This window comes from Egretta garzetta, unplaced genomic scaffold (assembly GCF_000687185.1).
Source record: "Egretta garzetta isolate BGI_Z169 unplaced genomic scaffold, ASM68718v1 scaffold411, whole genome shotgun sequence".
NCBI classification, from domain to species: Eukaryota; Metazoa; Chordata; class Aves; order Pelecaniformes; family Ardeidae; genus Egretta; species Egretta garzetta.
Window position 1 is genome coordinate 692,835 of NW_009258541.1, and position 15,038 is coordinate 707,872.

A 15,038-nucleotide genomic window follows, 5' to 3' on the forward strand; every position below is an offset into this window, starting at 1 on the left:
CGGCTTCCCTCCCGTCAGCCGGTACCCAGCGTGGTTTCTGTCAGGTCTCAGGAAGCGCACAGCCCCGTGTGTGCGCCAGAACGGCAACTTGAAGTATTTCACTGTTCATGTGGAAGAGGGGGTAATGAGACTTGATGAGTCTCGCTTATGGTCAAGGAGTTTTAGGAGAACTCTTCTTAGGGACAAAATTGCAAAATCGGGTGTATTCACGTTGTTGGGGGGGGGTGTGTGTGTTACCTTTATCTCGGTGTGATCCCCTTAAAAATGTTGTGCCAAATCTTGAGGTACCCTGAAGATTTCTTATTACTGGGGAAGGCGTTACAAAGTAGGTGACAGGCTCAGTGATTTCACACTTGGAAAGGAGATGGTCTGTTACTGTTCTATAGGAAGGGTTGAAATAATCAAACCCATTATGAAACATCCTAAAGATCATCCTTGAAGAAAGAAATGTTGTCCCATCACTCTAATTCGAGGGTAGGGTAGGGAAAAGATTGCAGAAACTTTTGGACACCCTTTTCCACCACTCTTAAATTTGTTCTTAAAAAAGCACTACTGTTAATTCCGCTGGGGCAAAGTGCCCTGCAAGATGCTGTGCATAACTGCGTAACAGAAGTGTTTTCTGTTGTTTAACTGGCAGCTTTTGGCAGGTACTGAACTCAGGCATGTGAGAGGACGTGAGACTTGTCTCTCTGGTATCAGAAATGTTTAGATTTACAGTTAGAAGAATATGCACAGTATGACTAATGAGTAACCGAGACTGTATTGGGGTTATGCTTTGTCACAGCTTTTGCCTAAAACTCCTGGTTTGAGTAACATGGGGTTTTTTCTTGCCTCTGTAGGCTGGTTGGACTCCCTTACATATTGCCGCTTCGGCAGGCCGTGATGACATTGTGAAAGCCCTCATTGCCCGGGGTGCTCATGTAAATGCTGTCAATCAGAACGGCTGTACGCCCTTGCATTATGCAGCCTCCAAAAATAAGCAGGAGGTACGTTTGCCTGTGCTACTAGAAGTGGTGGTGTTCTTGGAAGAAGTATTTAGTTATATTAACTTTTCCTCCTCCTCCCTCCCTCCTTTCTCCTTCTACATATTCAGATTGCAATCATGCTTTTAGAGAATGGAGCTGATCCAGATGCAACAGATCACTTTGAATCCACCCCGTTACACAGAGCAGCAGCCAAAGGAAACCTAAAAATGGTACAGATCCTTCTGCAGCACAACGCATCTGTTAATATACGGGACTCTGAAGGGAATACTCCTCTGTAAGTAATTTTTTATTTTTATTTTGCGTAATATAGCATGATCTCTATGAAAGGAAACTCCATTACTTCAATTCCTTGTTTTAATTTCTCGTTGCCTCAAAATACTCCCTTGCTTCACACCCCTATGTAATTTAAAAGGATTTGAGAAAATCATACTTAGTATTTTGCCTAAGTGTGTCTGTACGTACCTACTTTAATTTGTGTTACTACATCTACTGAAAAAGTCTAGAACACCTTTTGTAGTAATTTGGAATACATTCGTTTGCCACTAGAGGGTAGAAAGTGAGCTAATGACATCAAAGTCAAAGGAAACTGGTCTTGCAGGCTGGCCTACTCTGTCCTGCCAAGCAAGAACTAATTTTGGAACCTTTTCTTCACCTCTCTAAAGAAAATAAGTTGCAATTTAAGTACAGTCAGTCCATTGTTTGATACTACCTTGGAGATCAGTTTGAATCTGTTTTGAAGTTGGTGGCAAAACTCTGCCTTGTCTACAGTGGAATCAAGATTTTGCCATGAATAAGATCAAGCGTTATGTTTTAGCTGTATGTAAACCCCAGTATTGTCCTGGAACACACATGTTTATTCTCAAGATACTATACCAAATGGAAAAAAGCGTTTGCTGCATTTGCAGTAACTCTACTTAAGATTATTTTTAAGCATCATATGGTTTAGTTTATCACTTTCAATTCAAATAGTGATTACTATTTTCCAATTTCACTGTGGATTATGTGCTCCTTAGATTTGCTGACTGCAGAGCCAAATCCTAATCTAAAGAAGTGTCTTAATGTTGCGAGGACAATAGCAGAAGGAACGTTCTTGAGTTGCTTAATGACAGCAGAGTGACTGGACAGCAAGCTTTGGAATCTGTGTAGGTAGTTGGTTGCGTGTGGTTTTGTTCTAGGATGTATCTTCCCCACCCCCAACATTGACGCTGTCGTTTTGACGAGGCATAATTATTGCTCCTCATAAGTTGGGACTGTTCAATAGTGGCTGTGGGTTTCTTGTTCTTATTACAGTCATTTAGCCTGCGATGAAGAGAGAGTGGAGGAGGCAAAGCTGCTGGTGTCTCACGGTGCAAGTATTCACATTGAGAATAAAGAAGAACTGACCCCACTGAAAGTGGCAAAAGGTGGCCTGGGAGCCATACTTAAAAGAATGGTGGAAGGCTAGTGGGGACTTGTGGCTTGAGTCTCTTTCTTGTTGTGTTTGTATTTAAGACTGCAAACTTCGTGTGTTGGTAGTTCAGCTAGGATGTCATGTATGGGCATCAGCATGGTAACAAAGTGTGTATCTCTAGCTTCCCTTCAAGTACAGTGCCAAAACAACTGTTTGTACTTCTTTGTACTACTTTGTTGACTGATTTTTAAAGTATTTTTCAATATCTTGCAGTTTTCTTTCAGTTTCTGATATGATCTGTATAAATGCGGTCATTCCTTCTATTTCAGAATGTGGTTTAGGATTATTTCTTTCAAGCAACAGGACCAAAAATGCTTTAACCATTTAAATTCAATTCTATTTTGGAAGCTTATTTTAGGTTTCGTTTTTGTGGGTACTGGCTCTCTTCTTCAGATGATTCTGAACTACACCTCCCCCTTTGTAGAATGCAGTTTGCTCAGTTACTCAGATAATTATATCCATTTTTACTCCTCTTAGTCTAGCCAAGTGAGGTCCAAGTGTTTAAAGCTTTTTCTGTTGTTATTGTTATGCTGTTTCTTTGAATCTTTAAATATATGTATTTGATTAAGTGCACTGGACCGCTTGCAGAATGCAGGTGCAGTTTCAGGGTTACCTCTGCAAATATACTATTGTATAATGAATGGCTCTGGATACTTCTCTGGGATGTACTTCAAATCTAATTTTATTTACTCTTGGTCCTTCTGTAGATTTCTGTTCTGTTTCACTCCCATTATGTAGCACCGACACTTGCAGTTTGCTGTCTTATTTTATAACAGAAGCCCAATTTAATCTCTGTTTACTCCTTGGCAAATCCTGGTATTAAGTTATTAGAAGGCAGAGCTAATGAGCCTGGGTCTGAAAAGTGACTTTCTGTTCTGATGTTGGTAAGATCACTTTTAACACTTGTGGGATAGATTTTCCCTTCCTGAACAAACAATGCTGATGAAATTCTGTGGAATAAAGAACTTCCTAAACAGCAGTCTTTGGTGTTATAAAACTTTATTAAACATACATGTAACAAAACCATTATTTTCTAAATAGCTTGTATTTTCTAAATAGCTTGGGATGTGAACAAGTCGGATGAAACCCTGCCATCCATTACACAGTATGGAAATAGAACGCATTTGTTCTTCAGCTGCAAGGAAAGGTTGAAATGGAAGATGACAGTTTCTACAGTTTGACTTGTAGGAATTAAGGTAATGCAATTTATTTTGATAAGCAAGACAGAAACTTACAACCAAACAAATATCTTCATCAAGTACTTTAAGTCTATCTTAGAAAGGAAAATGCAGGTTAAATTTCACCGAGGGTACCTATTGGGAGCAGGAGGGATAACTTGCCTGTACAGCAAGCTCTGGCCATGAAGACCTTGCTTGAAGGAGGAACCTGGCTGAGTAAATGTTTCTTATATATTGTGCAGACACTGCTGAAAACTTGAATTGAGAAAAGGTGAAGTTAGAGTTCTGAGTTCTGTGTTCATCCTTGATCTTTGTGTAGCAAAAATACCCTGCCACAGCTCTGTAGCTTTCTAAATCCACTTCCCTAGGAGATGGTCCCTTGAATGTTGGCTTAATATCTGGTTTCCATATTAATGATCCCTGCTCCCTCAGGAGAATATAAATGGGCCATGCAGCAAAGACTGTCGGAACATCTGAGGCAAACTTTGAAAAATGTTTCTGCATCCTGCATAGCTCTGCAGGGTTTTTGAGCTACACACTGTGGATCAATACCTAATTTGGCTTGTGCTCTGCCAAGAGCATCAGCGGAAATCTAGGAACAGTGCCCCATCCTTTTTAATAAACTATTTTGCATGAGAGAAACTTCATAATGAGAACAAACATCTGCCAGAAGGCTTACAAAAATATCTCAATGTGTTAAGAAACTCCAAATAAATGTTATTTTCCTTACCTTCCTCCTCGCCCTCAGCAATCTCTCTTGCTTCTTATTTTTGCTTTTTGTTTGGGTTTGTTGTTTTTTTTTTAATTCTTTTATTTTTTTTAATTTAATTAGAAATATGAGAGGAATTATTAGTCTAGAACTTGTGTTCAGCTGTTCTTTTTACATAAAAACATAAACATAACTTAAGCAAAATCTACATTCTTTAGCAAATGTAAGACCTGTGGTGTTCTAGGAAGATAGTATTAGCTATAGAAGGTAATTACAGCTTCACCAGCATAAGTTCCTATCTTACTGTAGCAAGTTATATAAGGAATACATGCAGAGAAATTTGTGGTGTGATTAAGGAAGGATTATAAAATTATGGTAATGACCACATAACATATTCCCCCCTTCAATCACAATAGTGCTGTAGCAGAGATGTGAAAGTCAGAAAGCTGTTGCACTAAGAAAAATGTAACTAAGATGCGTATGTACAGGAGATGACTTCAGAATAACTAATACAACTACAGCAGTGTCATGAAGAAAGTTGTTTCCCATGAAGGGCAAGAGTAAAAGAATGCCTGGGAATGTCAGAGAAGAAATTACTTAAAATTAATGCCACTGCCAGCCAAGTCATGGGCTCCCTTGTACCAATAATTGATTTGAATGACCTCATTAGGAAACTCCTTTGGTAAGAAATGGCACCCAAACAGGAGTACGTAGTACTTACTCTTCTCTTACTGTTACTGAGCATGCTTAATGTCATAGTTCTGCATGCTTACAAAACTTTGGTTGTGAATATCAGAAATTTTCAGTAAGCTTTTAAACCTAGATTGAAGGATGTGCCTTTGAATTTTTCATAGCACAGTTGCCTCAAGAGTCAATAAGAGAGAGATACCTGATTAAGAAGGGACTTCCATGCAGGTCACGACTTAAGGTTTACCCTGGGTATTTTGGAGAGAAAGGAATGTAAGGATCCGCTGGTAGAATATGGCAGTGTTGGTGTTGGTAAGGGTTTGGCCCTCGCAGTCTGGCACAAGCAGTTTTTGGCTAAAACAGTCTTATAAGAACACTGTAAAGGCTCTTTTGCTCTGGAATGAGGCTAAACACTGGGACACACCTATCAAAGACAGATATTTGAAAGCCAGAAAATTTTGTAGGAAGGGCAATGAATACAGTTATGCTTAATGATCCAAACTGAGTCTTAATCAGGACCTCATGCCTTACATCTTCTTTAAATATTGATTTTTTTTTTCTTTTTTTTTTGTGGTCACTTTCTTGATAAACATACTTACAGCTGTAGGAGCTAAACCTGAAAATTTTGGCACAGATGTATACTTTTATCTATTTTAAAGATGACTGTTGCATATAACTGATATTTACAGGCTAGGAACAGTCACCAAAGGATTTATGAACATTAGATCCTATAAAAGACTTGTGACAAAACATTCCAGATCCCTGAGCCAGACAACATTTTTCTGCAGTGCATGAGACTGAAACCAGTGTCCTTGTGTCAGTGAGTATTTGCCTCATGCTGAGGCTGTGTGTCTGTATTCACCTAAGCCCTGTAGTCCTTGAGCTCTTCTGAAAGTACCTATCTTTGCCCTTTTGGACAACTGAGTTTGCTTAACCTTAGAAACGAGGCCCAGAGAGAAGAGGTGTCTAGCGATCAAAGTGTATATGGCCCTTTTCTCCTTTCAAGAGAGTGCTCATTACTCAGCTGTTGGCTATTTATGTGGATGCACTACTTACTTACCTTTCCTCTTGTTGCTTTCACCTATAGAAAATAAAGTTACACTGGGCTAAAGAGACCAGAGGAAAAGTATCATGAGTTTGTGGCTTAGTGGGTAGGGCAGTTGCCTGGAAATAGAGTTAAATTATCTCAGGCAGAGGAAGCAATTCAAACTACTGTGTTGTATCGTAGGCAATATTCACTTCTAAGTTTTGAAAGCAGCTGTATCTGCGCGTCATGAGGAACCTGATACTCTGTGTGCCTGCTATAACAAGCCTTGCAAGGGATTTAGATTTCCAGCTCCTGTTTGGAAACCAGTCAATCGACGTCTGAACTGGGTACCTGAATGCTAGTTCCATTAAACTGAAAACAAGATCCGCTAAACACACAACTCTGGAATGCTGGTGCTTTGGGAACTTTAAAGCCAAGAAAAGGTTACTGTTAACAAAATGTATTCCATGTCAGGTAGCAACAAAGTAAATGTTTCCAGGATTTTTTTTTTTTAGCTTTAAGTGAAATTCAGACACAGAAAATTGCATTGGTCCAGGTCTCTCTGCACTCTGATGACATTGATGAAACTTCTTTTTACTTGCAAAATCAGATCCTTTAAACACTGCAATGTGTTGGCCATGATGATTGTTCTTGGTGCGGAGGAAACCAACACCGTTGGCCAACACTTTCTGGACAAGACTGCTGTGCTTCAGAACTGTATGGGTACATACAGCATTGCTGATAGTTGACTGGAAAGCTCTTGCTTTTAAGTCAAATGCTTCAGCCCATTTCCTAATTAGTTTTGCAAAATAGGTTGGATAAACGTGGGTAACAGCCTTTAACGCTTATATTTATGTATCATTATAACTAGATAATAAGTGAAATTTGGTTAACTTTAAAGGCCAAATCTTCTGCTATTCATGAAGTGCGTGTGTAACAGACCCCTTTCAATCTCCAGCCCAGTGGGCCACAATACAAATGCCCGTTTAAGTTTTAGTCATGCTTCTGTGTTAATTCAATGGCAACAATTTATGCATAAAGGGGTTCAAAGCTGACAAGAAAAACTATACTAAAACTCTAGGCTATTTCTTCTTTTTCCGCTTCTTGCTTCTCATAATTTTGGGGTGTTCCGGAGGCTGCTGTTTCATCAACGCTAGGGTATTCATTTGTCGCATTGCTTGGTGGAACTGTGGTCGCAGGAATGTTTTCTTCATTAGGTACCTGAACATACTCTGCGTTGGATTGTTTCTGAGCCATTTCTCTGCAGGAAAACAGGATGAGTGTTGTGATTTCACGTGTTGAAATCCCACCTACACTAGAGTCTTTCAAAAGAAGGGGTCTTTCTAGTTCTGTTATCTAAACAGTAACCCCCTTATTATTATGATTCTGTTTCAAGAGCACCTGAAGGCTACAGCATCACTGCTGCTGAGACAGAGTGACAGAGTGTTAGATAATAAGACTGATCTGCATCACTGGTTTAAGTGATCCCATTAAAATAAAATGGATTTTAGTATGTTTAAACGCTAGGCCAGGACAGCAGAGTAGGAAACTAAGTGCTGGCAAACAGTGTCAGAGAAGGGGTAGCAAAACACACTGCTTGGTGTGAGCTTTCTGAGAAGTTCCATGCAGATCTGGTGCATGATTCAAGTACATTAAAAATAGAGTGCAGTCAGAAAAGAGCTATGAAAAGGCTGAAATCTATAAAAATATTTTTAGTAACAGGTATGAATTCCATTTATCTTATCAAAACAGTAATAAACCCACTCCTGATATTTGCGCACTTTGACATTTAAAAATATCAGATACTCGTGGATTAATTCAATGTAGGAAGATTTATTAGGATCCGAGCACAAAATTAGATGTTAATGCTACATCAATTGAAAGCAGAAATAAGGTACATGAGTGACCAGCCACTGGTCTGGATTAGCAGAATTCCATATCAGGAAGTCTTAGGCCTGTGCTACAGGGAAGTGTCCAGATGACATAATGGTTTTTTCTGGCCTCAGCTGCATATATTAATTTAGCATTTAACATCATGGGACTAAATACAATCTGTATAGCCTATGAGATTATCCCTATTGTAAAGTTTTGGCAATTTAAGGAAAAATGAGCAACCAAAGCACAGAAGAAAAGACATTTCCAGAGCAGGATCAAAATGGACATTCTGGGCTCCATTCTGTTGCCTAACCCTTGTGTCTCCTGCCATTTGAGATGCCTTAGAGTATCCCAAGCATGTGTCCTGTAATTTCAAATAGCACTGAACTGAGTCTGTGTTTAAATCCAGTAATGTACAATCCCAGTAAATTTGCTGAGGCAACCTTTAGCTGCTATTTCTTTTTTTACTTCCTCCATCTGCCATTAAGAGCCACCATTAACTTCTAAATATTAAAAACTTTTTCCAACTCACCACTTCTAGTTTATGTTGTTTAAAAAACATTTACTTTCCTATTTTAGATACTGCTAAGTGGTAGATGCCTGTAAACACAGGGAAGAGGGCAACTTCTGTTACAAGAGCAACAGCTTAAAAGTCACACAAAAGCAAATATACTCACTCTGGAAGTTTTCTCAAAACCTTCAAAAATGTATAGAGTAATTACATTTTACTTTAGTTCTGGGTTATCAGCACTGTTTTACAGAAATAATTGTCTTAAAATGAAGCAAACAGAAACTCTTACTGCATCTCATTGCTTGATGACTTCTTCTTCTTTGCCTTCTTGGTTAAGACCCAGACAATAATGCAAATGATAGCAGCTGCCACAATTGCTCCAATAAATGCTCCAACAACAATACCACTGTCTGAATCTGGAAAGACAAAAAAAGATTACTTGACTTTTTCAAAAGTATTCTAGCAAAATCCCAAGGAAATTTAATGGAGGGGCCTTTAGCAGAAAGAAGGCATTGGATTCAAAGAACTAAAAAACGGACAGACAGCTCTATTTTCCAGGAGGGAGGCCAGAAATTCTCTAGGAAAGAGAACTGTGCTTTTATGACCTTTGCTGCCTCATTTCTTGTTGGGTAGCTCCCTACCCCAACAAACGCCGTGTTTATGCCTGACGAAGGGAAACATTAGGCTGTTAACACTGGAAATAGTTGAAAGCCTTTGCTCTTCAATCCTTGCGAACAAATTCTGAAATTCAGGTTGCCCCTTTGTCTCTGTCTTTCAGCTGAGATGTAAAATGTATGATCTGATCATTTGTGAGCCCCCAAAACCTTCAGTACAGCTTGTAGCTCTGGCCTGCGCTTCCATGGTATAGGCCACTGAGTAATTGAGTGACCATTTCAGGGACATCTCTCGTGGCTGGCTGTACAACATCTGCTTGGCTCTTGTTGAATGTTACTGGTTATGTGAAAAATCTGCACACAGATGTGGTTGACCACTGCTTAAGAACAGTCAGGATAAGGTATTTTTAGCTAGTGGTCACATCTGCAGTGCCCCCTGGTCCTTCTAGTACCACATTTCATACCATATACTACCAGTGATGGTTGTAAATTCTGGGGTGGGGGGACCTCAGTGGGACTGTTGGCTGAAGAAATTGCTCTAAAATCCTTGTCTGTCAGTTCTCAGTAAAGGCCCTGCAGTCAGAGGCATGTTCAGCTCCTGCTCCCAGTGGGAAATGAAGCTGAAGATGTTAAATGAGTGGTCTAAGTCAGTGTAAATTCTGGGCATGCCTGGATGAAAACTCTGAGCTCTCCAAAGCCCGTTCTGGTCTTACTTGGAAAAAAAATCTATGCTTAAGGGTTGTTACAGCATTTTCCTGCAAACCGTGCACATCATACATCAAATATGTCATCACTTTCATGCGTTAAACTTACGTTTTGCAGTTAGGTCAAGCTCGCAGGTACTGTTCCCCAGGACATTGCTGGCTATGCACCGGTAATACCCAGTTTCAAAGGTGGTGAGATTGCCAATGTAAAGAATGCCAGTGTTTGGATCTGTGACAGAGAGCAGGTACAGGTTACCCTTTGTATACTGCAGAGGCAAACGTTTGGTAACGTGCAGAGGTAAAGGTTTTCTTTACTCTGTATTTCTGAGAGCTATCAAGACATTAGAATCAGGGTTCTCCAGTTATTCATTCATTTGGGGTTTTTTATATTCTTTAAATAAAAAACATTTACCTGCCTTGAAAATTACTGCAGTGGAGTCTGCAGGAGTGTATTAGAACATGAGGAGTAGGCCCCTAACCAGTCTGTCTGATGTTTTAGCCACCTTGATACAGTTGCCAGTGTAAATTCACAAACGAAAGTGTAACAGGTACCGAAGATTTTCGGGTTGGAGGTCTTAGCACCTGAACAACAAATTGACTGAACTTAATGTTGAGTATAAGCTCACTCAAAATTCCAAGGTAAGGGGAGATGTAAAGGCATAAACATTTCTCCCATTTTAACAATTTAAAGTAATGGCACAGACAAGACTTTAACGTGCCATGCAATTTTTATTAAAACAAGTAGAAAAAGTGTCCTGTGTTTGTGACAAGCTATCAGTTGATTTGAATAAGTAAAAATATGATTTTGTGACATTGACTGTCAGAAAAGGCCAGTAAGTTTTAACTCCCTTATGTGATACACAGTGTTTGAAATGGCTGGTACTATGGAATTCCAGATCTTGAACACAGTATGGTAGTTCTGTAGTTACGTACCAAGTTTTTCAGTCACAGGCTTGAGGCTATTCTCATCTACTTTGTACCAGCGGTAGGTAGGGTGAGGCAATCCTTCTTCACATTTGCATAAGAGGTAGATTAGATGGCCTTTTTCAGGCGTTCCTTCTATTCTGCAGAACGGTTTTGATGGTTTGACTGTAAAATAACAATGAGGAGAACAGAAACATTGTGAGTACATACCTGGGGCTGCAATCGTCCACCTCGAGTTCTGGTAATGTGCTGCTATAAGTAAAGAACTGCACCCCAGCTACAGATTTCCATCTGAGAGCAGAGTCTTGTTTATGGCTCTGACCAAAGGCTCTCCCGTAAAGATTTGAGTAATATTAGATATATGTACATGGCCTAGGATATATTTTTATTATCTTTTCTTCCATTTGCATACTAAGTAGTATTATGGAGGTGTTGAGATGAATACTATCAATTACTTTAATTATAATGATCCAATTTGTCATACACCATTCTGCCACATAGCAGCATCATTTTCTTTAGGGACACAGCAGGAACTTTTCCACACAAAGGAGAGAGTCAAGACCCAATTCTTCAGTATAGTGCAGTTGTGGAGGAAATAAATTAACTACAGTTCTGTTAAATAATATATAGCTGTTTTGATAGCATTTCCTCACTTTGCACCCAGGAGAGGATTCTGTGTTCACTTACACCTATTATTTTTCATTTCCTACCTATAGATACGCTGTTGTGGTTCTTTAGTTACCATCAGTGGAACTATACCAGCAACCAACACAGCCCAATTTTGTGTGCCTAAAAGAATAACCTGTCTTTGTTTTCAGGTGAAAAGTACACTCTCTTATTCAGCTGCTCCGTGATTTACTATTTGCTTGGGGAATTTTAGATGAGAATTAACAAAGGTGCTTTGATTTTTCAGGGGTTGAGTTTACATACATCTTTTTCTTATCCCTGGCAGATAGGCAAATATTGTTGGAATCACGTTCTCATATGACTTTGATTTATCACCCTGACCGGGTATGAATTCTCAGTAGTAAAGCAATGATTAGATGGGGTTAGTACAAAATTTTATCTTATTAGGTAGTAAAATGTCTTACTCCATTGCTTTTCATCTTTTCTGTCCTGCCTGTTTGTGGTTGAACTATTGCTTTCTTCCGTCCAAAACAGACTTTGTACTACTTCCATCCAACACATACTAAGTTTCTAGAGTTTCTGGGGATGAGCCAGAAGCCTTGGGCTGTATTGCCGCCTCTCCCTAGATTTACACAAGTCATCATGACCAACATAAAATTAGTAAAATTTTGGTCTTTGCTGGGGCTGGATTATACTAAAAAGTAATGGTTTCAGAGAGAAGTTGTCGCTCCCAGCTAAAGGGCTTTTTGTTTTTATCAAAATTAGTTAGTAGTACTTTGTTTTCCAACATGAAAAAGGTAGTTAAGTTGAGTAATTCCAGCTACCCGCTTACCTGCTGACATTAAGTAGCTTTTTGAGAGCACAAAGTGAATCTGAAGGCCACTGGTGGGAGAAAGCAATGTTACCATGGGTCAAGCAAGCGTAGCTGCAGAGTGGTATCAGGTCTGCTTTGTCTGGAAGCTAGAGGGCACCCCAGGCTCTGCCTGCCTCCAAGCCCTTGGAAAACATCTCTGCATCATGGGCCTTGTTTATCGCAGTTCTGTTATTCCCTCTGGTCCTACGTATTTTGAGCCATGAATTCAGTGTTTCATAGTAAGGGAAGGAAACTAGAATACAGCAAGAGAGAGGTGAGGCACTTACCCAGCACACTGACAATCACAGATTTTTGACTCTGTCCAGCGCCATCCTGTGGGCTGAAAACTTCACAGGTGTAGGAACCAGTGTCTGAGGGCTGCATGTTGGAGATTGTTATTGATGCATTCCCTGGACTTGTTGCAGCTGTTATCCTGTTCTTAAACTCTCCATAGGAGTAAGACTGGCCTCCTGAATAATAATAGATCTATAATAAAGAATCAATTGTTAGTTTAATAACAAGACATGTCACTGCCGCTTTATTTGGTACTCATAATTGGAATATAGTTGATTTCTGATTAAGCCAAGCAATGTCACCCCATTTCTTGTCCCCTGCCCCAAGAAAGCAGAGATGAAAACACGGCACACTTGAATATTTCTAGTGGTTTTTAAAAGACAAGCTTTTCAGAAATGGGATTTTTTTAATTGTGTAAATGGACAGTAGCTAGTTCTTTGTGGATATTCCAGTCACAGACTGATGCATTTGTGAAAACAAAAGTTCCTCTGAAAAAATGCTGACATGCACAATGAATGGTGGTACTAATTGAGGCACGGATAATTTGTGATATTATCAATAAGCATCTCAGTAGAAGATTGTGACAAGAATGGACTTGTCATTGCAAAAACTGGATGGCTGCAGAGCTTTCCAAATACAGAAGCTAGCAAACAGAGAACTGAAATGAATCCACAAGACATAGGTCTAAGCAAACAACGCGCCTGATCTGTTGGCAGTGAATTTGGAAGCAATAAAAATGCAGTATGAGAACACCAGCAGAATCATCATACATGCAATTAGAGCAACCATGCTGTTCTCCGTGTTTGTGTAATCGGGGTCAGAGCCAGTGTCACGGGCTATCTTGGGGTTTTGAGTTTATACCATAGGTGGAAGTCAAGAATAGCTGTTGGCCTCAGTGCTTGGAGGGGCACCTATTTAGGATCAAGAAGTTCCTCTTTTACTAAACAATAAAAAAAGTTTTGCAGAGTTATAGACATAGTAAGGATAAGTGTGTCTAAGGGATGCAACATTTCCTCCCAAATAAAAATTTGCTGTTTAATGTTGACTCACTTCACTGACTTCAGTAGCATCAATTGTACTTAACAGCACTGGGGGAGTAGAATTGGCCTCATAAGCTTCTAAGCCCAAACCTGTTGACCGAAAAGAGAGGTAGAATCGTGTTTGTTGTGGAGCCTGGTTGGCAGTCTGAGACTTGGGCCTTGAGTCTGTTTAGGAACTGCTGTATCTCATCTGCTCTGGGGTAAATGTAATAGTTCTCAAGGAGTACACACGCTCTGTCCAGTCTAGCTCTGCTGTGGAACCAAAACCTGAAAGAGCAAAGCTAATGTGAAAAATTACGGAACTTTAATTATTTTTCTCAGATGTTAATGATAGTGTTGCGTAAAAGTGATAGTATTTGGGGTGGGCAGTATATTCAGTAGTCTAGGCAAAGTGAACAGTTCCAGCATAGTCAGTAATTTTTTTTTAAACTGGTGAGAGGTAACCATATAGAATTACAGGTTGGGACCCAAATAGATCTAGCATTGTTCCTACTGTCAGTATTCCAGAATCAGCAGTGTAAGTGTATTTATTGAAGTTGGACCGACAGCATGGTGTTTTAATGGGAATAGCTGGAAAATGCTTGTAGGAAAGTTTCACAGACTCCTGTGAAATGCCATTCACACTTGACTAGTAGCAAAATTTCCTTTTGGTCAAAGTTCCCTGCCTTTAGGGATGCTGGAGATCCCCAGGCAAGAAGTATAATTTGCTTTACTTTGTAGATCAACTGATTGCATTTTGAATTAAGAACAGTTATTCTTAATTCTATTTATCCACCCCGATACAGTGTTGACTGAAGTCTTTTAAGCAATGTTATCTGAAAGCCTGTATTAGCTTAAGGCAAGCTACACCCCAAAACTGCCAGAGTGCAGCTGGTTTATGCAATGATAAGGCTTTCAAATGAAGGTCGGAACCCCGATTACACAGCACCAGCAGCTCCAGTACTGCAGCTTGGCCCCATCTCAAGTGCAGTTTTGCCTACTTTCTGGCCAGACTTTTATCTTTCCCTGCCCCAGGATTACAAACACCAGGTACAATGGATGCAGGGCTCTGAATACCAAAGCTACGCTACTGCCCTGCCAACATGTGGAAAACTGGTGTTGCAGTGAGGAAGAGTAAGAGGTGGAGTGTTAGCACAGTGGCAAACTAGGTTAGGTCTGCTGAGCAGCTGGGTAGACTCTCCAGTTGCCATTGTTTGCATGCAATGCCATCAGTTTTAAAACTGACTTTATGCTTTGCAAATGTCTAGAGATGGACCTCTATTGTAAAACTAAGAGACTGGATGCACACCCTTGTATTCCCCAAGGAAAGATAGGGAGTTTGGTTTAAGCAAATCTCTCATTAAAAAAAAGATCTACTTGTAGTTACAAAACCACACTGGCTACGCTTGTCTCATTCTACATTTATCTCAGTATGAGCAACAACAGAGTGTTACTTCCTTGCAAGAGGCCAGAGTTACGAGAATTGTGACTTCTGACTTCGGGCTCCTCTTAACTGGTGTTCCTGTACAGATCTCAGCAGCGATGGGCTGGGTTTGCATCTCCTCGTGATTAATTGCATC

The 15,038-nt window shown here is 39.8% G+C and overlaps 2 protein-coding genes across 2 annotated transcripts in view; one reads left to right on the top strand and one right to left on the bottom strand.

The window, feature by feature from the left end:
• The window catches only part of PSMD10 (proteasome 26S subunit, non-ATPase 10), a 5,483-nt gene extending 2,046 nt beyond the window's left edge, over positions 1-3,437 (top strand). Inside the window, exons 2-4 of the mRNA XM_009646697.2 lie at positions 840-986; positions 1,094-1,260; positions 2,277-3,437. Of these exons, the coding sequence (XP_009644992.2) occupies positions 840-986; positions 1,094-1,260; positions 2,277-2,430 (468 nt within the window). The 3' untranslated portion in view covers positions 2,431-3,437. The remainder of the gene's footprint in view (positions 1-839; positions 987-1,093; positions 1,261-2,276) is intronic.
• Positions 3,438-6,617: 3,180 nt separating this feature from the next.
• VSIG1 (V-set and immunoglobulin domain containing 1) overlaps positions 6,618-15,038 on the bottom strand; it is a 21,605-nt gene continuing 13,184 nt past the window's right edge. The window contains exons 4-8 of the mRNA XM_035902087.1: positions 12,433-12,631; positions 10,675-10,830; positions 9,851-9,970; positions 8,713-8,839; positions 6,618-7,298 (exon numbers count right to left, since the gene is read on the bottom strand). Coding sequence (XP_035757980.1) covers positions 7,115-7,298; positions 8,713-8,839; positions 9,851-9,970; positions 10,675-10,830; positions 12,433-12,631 — 786 coding nt within the window. The 3' untranslated portion in view covers positions 6,618-7,114. The remainder of the gene's footprint in view (positions 7,299-8,712; positions 8,840-9,850; positions 9,971-10,674; positions 10,831-12,432; positions 12,632-15,038) is intronic.